General features: G+C 38.1%; 1 protein-coding gene across 2 annotated transcripts in view; it reads left to right on the plus strand.

The window, feature by feature from the left end:
- The window catches only part of MTM1 (myotubularin 1), a 42,382-nt gene that overhangs the window by 3,556 nt on the left and 24,410 nt on the right, over window positions 1-14,416 (plus strand). For both annotated transcript variants that reach the window (XM_036402201.1, XM_036402202.1), the window contains exons 3-7: window positions 7,012-7,083; window positions 7,955-8,027; window positions 9,501-9,595; window positions 10,616-10,726; window positions 11,641-11,742. In XM_036402201.1, the coding sequence (XP_036258094.1) occupies window positions 7,021-7,083; window positions 7,955-8,027; window positions 9,501-9,595; window positions 10,616-10,726; window positions 11,641-11,742 (444 nt within the window). In that variant the 5' untranslated portion in view covers window positions 7,012-7,020. The remainder of the gene's footprint in view (window positions 1-7,011; window positions 7,084-7,954; window positions 8,028-9,500; window positions 9,596-10,615; window positions 10,727-11,640; window positions 11,743-14,416) is intronic.

A 14,416-nucleotide genomic window follows, 5' to 3' on the forward strand; every position in this document is an offset into this window, starting at 1 on the left:
AAATAATGATATGTATAACTACTAAAGAATGTGCTGCTTTTATTTGTAATGGTGATACAAAGCACAAAAATGATCTAACCATCAGATCCATGATGGCATGTGTTCTACTCTGTATCCTCTCTTTGTGAGAGGACTTGTAATTCTCTTAAAAGAAAGCTTGCCAGGACAAAAGCTAGGATATCACCCTAAGCTGGATTTTCAATATAATATGAATGCAGTAATCAATTGGATTGATAATTAGAAAAAGCAATGTTACAGACATTTATGTTAGGTCTTGTTGAAAGTTGTGATTTACTTTGAAAGTAGGGTGGGAGTTCAGTTCCATGTTAAGACAATAAAACAAAATACTTCAAATGCAAACAGAACTCATATCAATCAAGACAGAATTGAGAATTTTTTTGCTTTCTCCAGCTATTCTGTATTCAACACCTGTCTTCCATGTACAGGCTACAAGAGGTTTTTCTTTTTAAGAACACATTCCTAGAAGTGTGTAGGATCTGGTGGCACTGAGAAATTTTCTGCCAAGCTTTTTCTTTTGCTGCCATTTGTAGATTTCTGTTTTCAGGATACCAGTTATTGTTAGTATGAGGTCTTCCTTCTAGTATCTTGAAAACTCCCTACTATAGTGAGCCTGTAAAATCTGAGTGGGCAGGCAGCTGACACACTTGTGATTGGTTTGGTGAATTAGCAGTCACTTGACTGTTGTGAATTTTGTTTGTTTGTATTTGTTTGTGTTGAATCCTTTGGGGACAATGACTTGACCTGTCAAATGAGGGCTCATTAGGGAACAAGAGATTGCTTTTTCTGGGAGAGGGAGTGTTTCTGGCTCTTGACAAACAAATTCAGCCGTCTGTGTTGAGTTGTGCAGCTGCTGTACAGCCTAGCAGAGAATTGGCAACAATTCTGGAGTGCATTTTTCTTAGGGATGGGAAGCCTGGTGTAGAATTGGTGCTGAGCAAACAGCTTCAGATTGAGAGAGTTTTTGTGATACTGTTTTGAAGGATACAGATTTTTTAATATAGTGATTATTGATGAATTTGATTTAACTGACTTGGGAACCTTGGTGCAGAAGGGCAGATAGATTCTGCATGGACAGTATTCCATTGAGGCTTGCACTGCTGGCTTGCTTTGTGTGTTCTGGTTACACCTTGATGTGATAAGACTTTCAGAGAGACTTGAAAGCTCATATTGCTTCCCTGGAAAATGTAGATTTAGTAAGTACATGTGAATAGGGAATGTTATTTAGGCATTAAGGGAGAAGACCCACTAGTGGTATTATCCAGTCTCAGATCAGTAGAATCACAAGGACCCACTTGAGGCAAGGTGAGGTCTGTGACCTGCATTACAAAGAGGTTATGCTTGGGAGAGTTTTAGACTCTGTAGTGGTGATGGTAAAGCAGAAATAGGAGATTCTGTGATCTGCCAGTTGAGGTAAGAGAGCACAAACAACATCATTATGGTTAATGATCTTGGACTGGAATATCTCTCCTGTGAAGACAGGCTGAGAGTCAGGGATGTTCAGCCTGGAGAAGAGAAGGCTCCAGGAAGACCTGGTAGCACTTTCCAGTGCCTGAAGGGAATCTAAATGAAAGATGGGTACTTGGTTTTTATCAGGGCCTATTCTGATAGGACAACGGTGATGATTTAATGTAAGTAGGGTCAGTTTAGACTAGTTAAAGGAAAAAGCTTTTCAGGAGGATGGTGAAACACTGTCACAGGTTGCTCAGAGAGGATGCCTCATCCCTGGAAATGTTTGAGGTGAAGTTGGATAGGCTCTGAGTGACCTGATCTATTGAAAGATGCCCCTGCTCATTTTAGGAGGATTGGACCAGGTGACTTAGAGAGGTCCTTTCCAGCCCAAGCAGTTTTGCTTCTAAATCTCCCCTGCATTGATATCTTTCACTATTGCAGGAAATTGTTCTTGGGTTTCTATCCTTTGGAAATATATATCAGCAAGTATTTCTCTGGTGTGGGTTTTCTGTGGGGTTTTAGTTTTTTGCATATTTTAACTTCTTTGAAATTGGAGTGCTCCACTTGATGCTACTTCGTTTTTTGGAGCATTGTAACTTTGGATACTTCTGCTACCTTACCTTTGTTTCTGAGTATAGTTCCTTTGTGCTAAAATACATCTGGTTATATGAGCTTGAAAGAGATGTATTTATTTCTGTGGACTTGGTTAGTTATGGTATTGTGTCTTACTGTGTTTCATTTTGTTTGGTTGGTGCTGCTTGGTATGGGACAGCTGATGTCTGGGAAACTGCCTTCATTGCCTTAGATCATTCTTGTGGCTTGTTTTGTACCCCTGTATGTCTTTTTATCTTATCCTAAAATTGTATTAAGCTTTGGTGAGATAAATGACTACTCTTGACTTCCTTGGAGTAAATAAGTATTTACTAGTGTTAAGATGCTGGTGCTTACTTTGGTGAGTCTGATAATTTAGATGCTGCCGTTGGCTTGACACTTCAGGACTGCTGCTTCTCCATATATATTCTGTAAAGGATTTATGTTCTTTTCTGCTTAATACTTAGAGTGAAATACTTTTGTTTGCCTTTTTCCTTCCTGTTGTCCTAGCTTAGCTTTGATACTCTCTTAGAAATTCCTGGAGTTCTGCACTATTCTGTATGTTATTTCTGAAATCCTCCTACATATTATGTATTACCTCATCTGTGCAGTTGTGGTTCTGACAGGTGTGCCTTTGGTTTTAGGACTTTGTGTTTTATGCTTTTAACTTTGTATGGGAAACAGAAGGCTGTGTATTCATACTGGCTCTGTATGTTGTTACTCTAACAAGGAAAACTACCAGCATACCTTTCAAACATTGCTCTGTGTCTCCATTCCCATCAATCCTAGGAAGCACAAGTATAAATATCATGTTTAATGAAAACACTGATTCCAAGTAGTTTGTTATTGTAAGATCACTGGAGCCTCCATTTCTCGATAGTGTTACTATATTAAGTTCTGATAACTTTAACAAAGCTTTGTTTATCAGCTCAAGTTAAATCCAGTAAAATTGCTTTGTCTCTTTGCTATTCTAGATTCAGGAATGAATTTTCAACTATTGCTAACTGCAGAATATCACAAAGTTGTCTGATTTGTTTTAAATTTGCAGAGTAACTTTCTTTCTGTTCAGCTGCTGACAAGTGTGAGCTTTGTAAGGTTATCAGTTTTTGTGCAAGTCTAGAAGAACACATGAGTACTGGGGAATAAAATGTGCTTGCAGTGGAAAACTACTTGAAAGGTGTCTCCCTGTGTGGAAGCACTACTGCTGCTCTGTGATAATGAGAAAGTTGTAGCTATTTTAAGACTGTGATGGAGTATGTTTTTTTGAATTGTTCATGGCAATATTACTTTGGGTGGCTGCCAGAAGCTGCATCTACAATTAGACAAATTAAGAAATAATATTTAAAAAGGAAATACTTCATGTTAGTTTTAAATGTTTTTGAAAACTTGTTTTCTCTTGTTATCGAGAAGTCCGCTTCCTTAAGGGTGTGTCCTTGTTTGATGGATACTTTTAATGAGAACTTAATCTTGTCTATTGTCTGAAGATCACAGAGGCATAATCCAGGTTGGTAGGGACTTCAGGAGGCCTCCAGTTGAACCTCTTGCTCAAAGCAGGATCAGAACCAGTTGCTCACAGCTCTATCCAGCTGGGTCTTAGAAACCTCTGGGGGTGAAGACTGCAACTTCCTTGGGGCCTGTTTTCACAGCCTGACTGCCTTACAGTGCAAAAGAAGGGCTTTGTTGTTCTTTTTTCCTGGAAATCAAGCTGGAATCTAGTTTGTTTTGATTTCTGTTGTATCTTGTCACTCACCACTTTGAAGACCTGGCTCTGCCTTCTCAGCAAGTGCCTCAAAGGCTGAGTGAGCAGCTGTGAGGTCCCACTGAAGCTGTCTCTGCTTCAGGCTGGACAATTCCCAGCTCCTTCAGCCTTTCACTGTAGGAGGGCAGGTGCTCCATGTTCTGCTCCTCTTGGGGAACCTCAGCTGAACTCCTTGCAGTTTATCAATGCCTGTCTTGTACTGGGGTCCAAAACACTGTTCTAAATGCTGTCTAATGAGTGCTCTGTAACTAATTACTAGGACTTAGCTTACTTATGGAAATGTGGGTGGTTATAAATATGCTTATTAGTATTTGGGATTTTTAGGTATGACTAGATTTCAAAGCAAAAATTTTTAAGCATTAGAAGTATTCTTCCACTTGCATACTGATAAAATTAACTCACATTAATTTTAGTGAAAATGTTTGATGGATTTAAAAAATACTGTCACAGATAACACCTTATCTTCATTACATATTTATTCAACTTGATTAGCTCTGAATAAGTCTAATTTGCATCATTGAAGTGTTGGAAATGAAACAGAGTAGTTGGTTGTAATTCTAGAGTGAAGTTTTCTATAGAAATTGAAGTCAGATAATGAATTTATTTTCACTTTCAAGTATGTTTAAAGAAATGGGTCTCAGGGAGAGTTGGGGGAATCTTACACAAAGTCAACTTGCATCCACAGAAACATAAACATCTGCAGCAAGACCACACACACCTTGTTTGCTTGAAGTGGCCTGGTGGGGTGGCAGTGTGGGGGGAAGGGGAGTTCTGTCCTGCTGTATTGTCAGCTTCCTCAAAGAGAATTTTTTTCTGAGAACCTGACAGGATCTCTGCCTATTTATTTTAACTTTTCCACATCTCAGTGTGAATTATAATCAGTGTTCTGGATTTTTTCAGAATCTTAACTGATCTCATGTAATGCTGCACTTCAGCCCAAACTTAGTGACTGTGCAGTAAGGGAAGGAAATAATAAAGAAAGCAAAGGAGCAAACAGAAGGCTTTTGAAACACTGGGTGCTGTTCCCTGTGTGAGCAGCAGGAGTACCCTGTGCTTGGAAGGCACAGGAGTGGCCAAACAAGCGTTTGTTTTCCTGGGCTCTGAGGTGAGTGCCCGGTCCCGGCTGGGCTCCTGTGGCTCTGCTGAGCTCTCCCTGTGCCTTGGCTGCTGGAGTAGCTGTGGTTGCAAGATCAGCCAGCTCGGGTGTGCCGCTACCTGCTGCAGTCACAATTGCCATTTTGCAGTGCAGATCTGTTCGGAGTTGTCACATCCTTTAAAAGTCACTTTTCTAGGGCTTGTTTTGCTCACTTCTCTTGTGGTTGAGGCAGCCTTAATTTAAATTTACGTGAGCTCCAGGTAAAAGCTGCAGTTACTTGGTCTCTGCTGACATAGAAAAACTGGGGCTGCTGTGCCTTTGTCTCACCTGGCATTTCTCACTTAAAATATGCAAAAAAGGACACTTCATATGGAAAAATTTTTAGAACAACTTCCTGACTAAATATGCTTTTTACATTTATAAAATCTTAAACTTCTATAAATTGAAGAATCTTATCTGAGCAAGTATTGGATGTTGACAAGTTGGCATGGCAATATAGCAAAAGCTGAATCTACTTTAAGTTTATAGTATGTAAGATATTGCAAGGAAGGAAAGCTGTGAAAATATCTTAATACTCTGTGGGCAAAATATTAGACTCCAGTGTTACAAGAGTATTTCTGTGTAGAGTAGTTTGAAAGGATAAGGATTTAATTTTGATTGCTAATTAGTTTTTAATTTTTGCTAATTAGTTTTCATTGAAATTGTTGGCATTTCACTAAAAGTAGTTCAGGGCCCCTGTTTCAGTGTTTGGAGAAGGTTAATATAGCTGGACACCCAGAAGGGAGGCAGTAACCTCTGTGTGCAGGGTCACACAGGCATTCAAAGCTTTTTTTGTCTTCATTTCTTCAGCTGAATGTCTGTTTCTGTTTCTTTTAATTTTTTTTTTTGTTTGTTTTTTTGTTTTTTTTTTTGTGGAGGGATGTGATTTTTTTTACTGATAAACTGTATCACTGAATATTGCAGTTTTAAACACAATGTCAAATTTCCTGTGTTCTTAATGAGATATGAAAGATTTGGGTAACAACCCTGTAGAACCCACAGGATGTGGTGTTCCACTTTATTCCTGCACAGACCATTGGTGTACTGTTAAAGTAATGTCAAAGCATTTTTTCTCTTGCAGTTTAATGTGTCTCTGTTACAGGACTGTTGCAGTGTCACTGTCAGCCCTCCTGTGACAGGAGCATGGGCTCCTTTTCATGGTGCAGAGATCTGGCCAAACTTTCCCATGCTGAGAGGGGAGAGACAGTGCTTTTTAAAGACTACAAATTTCTGCGATAGAAACAAAACCTCTGTAGTCTGTAATTGTCTTTCCTCCCCCAAAAAAACAGACAGAATCTCTTCAAGACTGCTTTGTGATGTCAGATCAGTTGATGAAGGGTGTGTGAGTAGTGAAAGGGAAGTGTTTTCCCAGTGTTAGTTCTAAAATTCCCTTGTGCAGTGTTGTGAAATTAAGATGATGAATCCTCTGTCACACAAGATTCTGTCTTTAATTAATACCATTTAAAAAATAAAGAACATCCTTTTCCTTTAAATGCACGAAGGTTATTCAAACCAGAAGGCTGTACCCTCATTCTTTTGCTGTACTAGCTGAAGCTTCAGTTAGGAAATGGGGGATTGTTTTTAAACAGAGAAGTACTGTGGAAGCCCTTCTTTTTCTTGTGTTTTTTAAACTTGAACCACATGAGTGTATTGACATGCTTGTGACTTCAAGAGCTGTGCAATAATACTCCAAGTAGGTAGCATTTCATAATATGTGTATACAGTGACTTAAAACAAGCACTCTAATGTCTGTTTACTGAACCAATACTCATATTCCAACATTGGAATTCCATTAGAGAGCTTGAGTCAGGATATTCCTTATAATAAGAGCCAATTGCAAAGCTAGAAATGAATTTCTTGTTAGTTTTGGATGTTTTTGAATAGCAACCTTCAATTATGAGGGATTGTGTAATTTTTTGAATTACTGGTAGCTTGCAAAACGTTCTTTGAAGTTCTTCATGTCTACCTGTGGACCTCAAAAGTCTAAAATCTCTCCTGGAAATAGTCTTGCAGCTCAGGAGGTAGTTTAAGTCTTCAATTTGTGTTTACTTGTCAGATACCCGGCATGGCCTCATCATCAACATCTAAATACAATTCAAACTCCTTGGAGAACTCCTCAAGTAAACAGGTAAGTGTAACTTTTTTCATGTTTTGGTTTTCTTCATCAGAGTTCCCAGAGAACATTGTCTTGCATATTTTGTTAGAAAAACAACCAAAAGCTTCTTGAATGTATATGCTTACTTTTATTGCTAAAATTCTAATGCAGTTAACTGAGATTATTTAAATATTTTTGGAGTGGATGGGCAAAGTATTTGCTATCATAGCTAACAAGAGACTCCTTAAAATCAGTTCTAATGTACTTACTCTTATCCTTGCTTTCTACTTTAAAATATTCTGTGACATTCTTGAAAATTTTGGGTACTTTGTTGCCTTTGATTCTGTATTACAATTGCTAAGTTATACCTTGCTATGTTTGTCTAGCTCAGTTTTAAGATGTTCATCTAGAGTGAAAAATATATTGAAACAATCTAAGTGTCATGTCCCTCTGCTTTCTAATGCTGTGCAGCTGAAGAAGATGTAACCAGGGTGCAAGAAAACAGTAGATTGTGTGTGATAGTTGTGAGTACATTGCTTAAGTAATTGCAGTTGATTTGTTCTTCCAAGCCCAACGTACTTGGAAAAATAAATGCACACAACTTCCAGAGAACTTAGAGTATAGAGATTTAATTCCAATTGAATACAAATAACTGACTATTCTTTTAGGAGAAAGATTAAAACTTGCTTATGTTTCAGATCTGTTCAACCTTTAAACATTTCATAGTTGCATTGTAAGGTAGTGGTATGTTTTCCTGTTTTGGTTCAATCTGTGAATTCCTACTTTGGCAAGACCTGTTCTTTCCCATGCAGGAATTACCTTTAAGTTTGGTTGGTTTTATTTTTAATCTGGAACTTGAAATTGTAAATAAACTGTGATGTGCTGTTGTGCTTCTCTTCTTTAGAATCTAAAAGATGGAACTAATTGGGAACAAAATGAAGAAATACCTCGTCTGCCAGGGGAGACCAGGGTCACAGGTATGAAGCTCAGTAGGTGCCTGATGCAGTGGTTTTCAGCAGTCTGAAGATACAAACACTTGTATCTTACAGAATTGTTTTGTAATTTGGACTGCTTTGGGCTGGGGGCAAAGGTAAGGTCATGCTGAAATGTCATGAGTTTTTCAAAGAAATTGTGAAAGATTCTTTTTATCACTTATCACAAATAACTTTTAAGTCTTAAAACCTTGGTTTCTACACAGGCCAGATCTTCCCATAGAAAGAAATTGCAAGTTGTGTCCTGATTGTATCTACAGATTTAACAGCACATGTTGAGTGGTGAGAGCTCCTCCAAGCTTCCTGAAGTCAAGAGAATTCTGTGTTCTACCCACTATGCATTGATACCTTGTAGAGTGGTGTAGAATTTAAGCCTAAATGTGAATTCCCAAAGTACCACTTATGCTTCCCTTGACACAAGAGGGCATGAACAGGGCTTCTCTGCTCTTGATGGCTTTTACATACACAAATGCTGCAGCATGAGGGAGATTATTGTACTGTGTAGTTTTCTTTTCTTGATGGAGGCTCTTCCTGAAATGGAAGTCTCTGTTGGATTCTTTTACTTGTGCAGCGTCTCCTCCCCTATGGCCAGATTTGTTGGGTGGATTTGTAAACAAGATTGGCTTAATTGAAAACAAAGAGGTGATTCAGAGGAAGTAGTTTTGTTTTTATTGAGGAAGGTGTGAGGGAGAGGGTGTGGGACTGAGATGGATGTATGATGTGATCCTTATGGAAATTGTCTGTGCTTTGGGGAACTGCACTGGAATAGGGCACTTCTTGTGGAAGGCAGATAAATAGATTGGGCTAAAGAAATAGGTGGACAGGAAGAAATAGGGAAGTCTTTAATGTCATGATTGGACTCAATGATCTTGAGATATCTTTTCCAGCCTTAACAATTCTGTGATTGTGCTTGCATTGCTTCACTTAAATCTTTTTGAGTGGTGTGTGTTAGTATTTGTTCTGTTACTCTCCTTGCTGAAACACTGATGGCCCTACTCTGTTTGATTGCCTCAAATTGAAATGTAATGTTTCTCTGCAGCATGGTGAGTTCCCTAAACACTCTTCCACTTCAACTACTACTTCAGTAGAGAATTGTTTACAGAATGGTGTAATAGTATCAACAATGTATTTGTTCTGGGATGGTGAATAGACTGTGCTACAGTAATAACAGTACTCCCTGTTCTATGCCCTCCTGTGTAGTGCTGAGAAAGAAAACACAAATATAACTAGGGAAAGCTACTGAAATCTGTGCACTTAATTTGGACAAGTTTAGTATATGAGTCTTTCACATTTTCTTAATAATTCAAAAATTAAAATAAAACTCAGATGTATTACTTTCTAAATTAATTCACCTCTGAGTACAGCTCTTGTTTTATTTTACTGCTACTTAAGTAATATTGTCCTCAGCTCTCATTTTGTCTTTTCACAATCTTCTAAGAAATACTACATTTTTTACAGACAAGGATGTTATTTATATGTGTCCATTTACTGGCCCAGTTAAAGGAAGAGTGTACATCACAAACTACAGGCTGTACCTAAGAAGTGTGGAAAATGTGAGTAACATGTCACAATTACTTCATGGGATGAGTTGGCTTTAAACTCCCTTCTGTTCCCCCCCACTGCCTTTGATTTATTTTGTGGCCAGTTCATTTGTTTTAGTTTTGGCACACATATGCTTGTGGGATTGCATGGGAGGCTTTTTGCTTGAAATGGTCTGTAATGTTAGTAATAACCATATCTTAATTCTGTAATGACTAAATAGTAATTGCCTTTGTGCCACTGAGAGATCTGTATTACAATATAAGTTCTTTAAAATTAATTGTGCTGTAAAAGTGTGATTTTTGCCTGGTAAAATTACAGTTTAATCACTTAGACTGAACTGATACCTTTATCTTTTGTCTGTCAGAGCTTTTTTGATAGCTGTTCACTTTACACTTTAATCTGTGATAGATCAAGGGCAGTAACTAATGATGTGCAATAGTTCTTAAAATGGCTCTCAGTAAACCAAGACTTTAATTGTCCTTGCTGTTAGAAAAGAATAATACTTTGATCAGTAGAACCTTATATGAGTGGGGGCAGTGGTAGTGTGTTTGATAAACAGTGACATGGAAGAGAGTAAAACGTGCTTGTGATCTCTTCCATAATGTTTTGTTGGTTTTTTTTAAATAAGGATTTGGAACTATTGAACTGAGGCCTTTCTGGCTGTAGCTAACTGTACTAGTAATGTCTTTTTTCATTTAGCTCTGCTTTATGCTGTGTATCAATAAAGCAGTATTAACAAGCAGGGGCAATCAGTGTGTAGCAGAAGGCATTTCTTAGGGTGTTGCCACTGTTTCCTCTGCATACTGAACAAGGCATGAAATATTTTTGTAGCATGTTAAACTGGATGATGCTCAAGGCTGTAGAGTGACTGTACAGACTTCGTAACATGCTGGGAGAGGAGACTCAAAGGCAGAAACATGCTTTTGTTTCCTGTATGTATTTCATGTCTGCTTTCTATTCTGCAATGCATAAGAGCTTGAGTCTTGTTCTCACATTAATCTTTTCCTTCCTTACTCAATCTTTTCTTGCAGGATCCAGTTGTGATATTGGATGTTCCATTGGGTGTAATTTCCAGGATTGAAAAAATGGGAGGAGCTTCAAGCAGAGGAGAGAACTCTTATGGATTAGATATAACCTGTAAAGTAAGACTTTCCAATAATTCAGTTGAAAATGAAATCGAGAGGGTTTTTTTCCTCACTGATTACCTATTTATAGGAAGGGAAAAGCACATGTTTATGGATGAAAAAGTACATGTTTATGGATGAATTTAAAAGGAGCTTTTTGAAAATGGACAGGGAAATACCTTTTGTATAAAGGGCTGTTTAACTGTCCTACCTGTGTGCAAGGAGAGGGATTGGTCTTGCTTTCCAAATCACTAATTGACAAGGTTTTGCATGTCAGCTGTACTTTAGGGCATTATTACTGCACTGCTTTGTTATTTCATTTGTTCTAAAATGAGTATTTTTAATAATTCTGGTATCTTTGAAGAACATCTCAAACAAGGTCTTTGCAAACTATAAAGCCAGTGAAAAGTTTATGTAAAAAATATATATAGTGTCACAAAAAATTGTCACCATGGAAAACTATGGTCATAGGGGAGTTCCCAGTGGATAACTCAGAGTCCTTTACTGGATTCACTGAGTGTGTGCACATTTGATTCTTAGCAGCTAATGCACAGATTATTTTTGACACCAGTGATGAGAACATAGGAACAATGTATTCTACACAGATTATTGGCAAATCTTTCTTTCAAAAACAGAGTAATTCCCATCCTGCAAACTTTGAATAGCTCGTGAGACTTTTTAGTGAATCAAAGAGAGCCATTTCTGATGGCTTCATGCCAAAGGGCCGTTTGCAGCATGCAGAGTGTGGTACTGCTTTATTTGTACAATTCTTATTCTATTTTATGGGATAAGAAATAAAACTGAACATTCACAAGGGTTTGAGGTGTGTTACAAGCAGATTCTAAATCATGTTTAGTGTATAATATAGCACTTGTACAGAGAGAAGCATCTTACAGCTTTGGTTCACCTAACAGATAATGGCTTTGTTTTAGGATATGAGGAATTTACGGTTTGCATTAAAACAAGAAGGGCACAGCAGAAGAGATATATTTGAAGTCCTCACAAAATATGCTTTTCCCCAGTCACATAACTTGGTAAGTTACATCATTTCTATTGCTGAGTTGTATTAATGCAAAGTTCTTGGCAATTAACTACCTATCTGACCTAGTAATGGCTACATCATGGCTGCTTCACAAGTGTAAACAGAATCTGGCATTAGCATAAACTAAACAGCAGCTTTTATTTTTTTATATTTACGACACTTAAATCTATATATTTTGTAAAATTATGGATGTACTCCAGATACACTACTGAGCACCTCTGCTCCATACAGATTTCATTGCTTAGAAACTGCAAGTTATCCTCCCTAATTTGGGAATATAGGGAATAATACATGCCTTACTTGATTTCTTGAAAACATTAATTAATCAAACAGTCTCCAAGGCAATGGTAAGTATGAATCACCAAGGGTTTTACTTCAGGAGGAAAAGATATGGTAAGACAACACTTGTTTTATTGACTAAACTAATGAAAAATATAACAGGAATGCACTTGTGAATTTACATATTTATTTCAGGGTAAAAAAGTGTCTTATGGAAGAAACTGAGCAACAATGATGATAGCTAATCATTTTTTTGAAATCCATGCACTGTCCTTATTGTGAGTGGTTTGACATCTCTTTAGTAAATGCTTTATTTTGTCCATTGTAATGCTCAATTTACAATTTATTGATGTGCTTTAATTTAGGATAATTGTATAAGAGCACTGTTCACAAAGTATTGGGAGCTTCTGCTCTGAATTTTAAGAACTTTGTTCAAAGAAATGTTGAGTATACAAGGCTGCAGCAAGAATCTTACTTTTTTCCAGGAATGTATGTGTCAGTCAATGGAGTAGACTTTATAAACATTTAATTCTTTAAAACTTCTCTGCAGATATTTTCATTCTATACACAAACTGTGGAGCGAAAGCATAAGGGAAAAGAAATGCTTTTGCTTAGAGTATTTTGTATTGTTAACAAATAGGCCTTCAGGAATGAAACAGATTTTTACATTTGAGTAGGTGGGAGGAGCTGTAATCACAAATAAGATAGTTGTTAAAGAAGTGAATATATCTAATTCTTCTGTTGCCATTTTATCCATTTTAAAATAGAGAATGATTGAAAGGATGACAGGATATGTGAACCTTGAAAGTATGATGGAAAAGAAGAAGCTGTATGTGAAAATACCAAGTTATGGAGAGGTTCAGGTCAAAAGTGTCTTCTAGACATCACAGGGTTCTGGCTTCTGTTGCAAGAGGGTTATGGATTGGGTTATCCAGGGCACAGTCAAGTGTATTGTTGAATATTTCCTGTATTGTAGATTCCATCATGCCCATGCAATCTCATCCACATTATCATGAGGAAGAGGGTGGGGTTTTTTTTGAGGCTTGTATGTAGTGAATATGGGCAAATCAAGTTGTAACTGACTTAGGAGAGTGTCTTGTGGGATAACCCAGCTATGGGGCATGAATACCTTGGTGATGAGATGTGCACTTGTAGTAGGTTCATCATCCAGAAGGACCCAGAGATCCTGTCTGGTGATGGCAGTGAGTGATGTGTGGAGTTGGCCACTTCCTGCTTGATTTGCTGGACCTGTTGAACCTAGTAAAGCTCATCATTATATGGCCCATGTGAAGGCTGCTTGCCAACAGAAGTTAAGCTTAATAACAAAAGTCTTGGTTGAGGCAGTAGTAATTGGGCCCTTGGATTCAGTAAAGCACAGAAGTTGGGGAGATGGTGACAATGAGGAAGAGTGGCTGTACTTTGTCTCACAACTATGTCTGAAGCAGGGCATGCCTGTTAGAAATCAGGATTACTTTGGAGGGAAATAGAGTGAGCCTGTGTTCCATCTGAGTTGCACTGCCTTATTTTCTAATGTCACAATGTTGATGAGCCCTTAACTTCAACATGAGCTAAGCAGTGTGTGATTTTTTTTTGGTGTGCTTTCATTGTATTTTGGCAAGCAGTTTAAATTCATCCTGCCAAAGGTGAGCGTTTCTGCCTGGTTTTCCATTCCTGACTTGCTTTTTGCTGCATGAGTTTGAGGCTGCATGATGAACCAGATAGGGAAGTGAAAGGAACTAAAGTTAACAAGGAGATAAAAATAAAAGCTTTACTCTGAGTTACTTCCTGTCTTGTTAGTCCAAAGTGAGAGTGGTGTCAAAGCATCTCTGGGTGGATGTGAATGAGGAGGGATGATGGCACTGCTCCTTTCAGTGGCTGGTTAGATCAAGGTTTCACTGTGTGAATGTGGCAGTGTTGGGACTGTGCATGCCTGCCTTCCCCCTAGAGTGCAGCCAGCTCACTCAGAGAGGTGTTCTACAAAGAATGTGATGTACTTCCCCATGACAGCTGAGTGCAGATGGAAGCCCTCTGATACTCAAATGCTGAGCTCTTGTTCTTCTCTGGTCTCCTCTCTGCCTTTCAATTGTGTGGTTGATTATTCTTCTAATATCAAACTGATATTTGTATAATCACTGAGCCAGCATAACTCACTTATCCAAGACAAAATATTCTGGTTAGCCCTGTGCTGCTTTGGATGATATGGGGAGACCTGGTTTGAAATCAGTATGCATCAGAACCAGTGCAAGAGTGGACATATGAGTGGAGCAGGGAGAAGACAGGAGAGAAAAGAGGGGGATGTCCTGTTTTTGTCAATGATTAAATGTTAATGTAGCTCAGACCATCTTGTGGAAATGCATCCTGGATGTTTAGCTGGTTCAGCAGCACTG

This window comes from Molothrus ater, chromosome 14 (genome assembly GCF_012460135.2).
Source record: "Molothrus ater isolate BHLD 08-10-18 breed brown headed cowbird chromosome 14, BPBGC_Mater_1.1, whole genome shotgun sequence".
NCBI lineage: Eukaryota > Metazoa > Chordata > Aves > Passeriformes > Icteridae > Molothrus > Molothrus ater.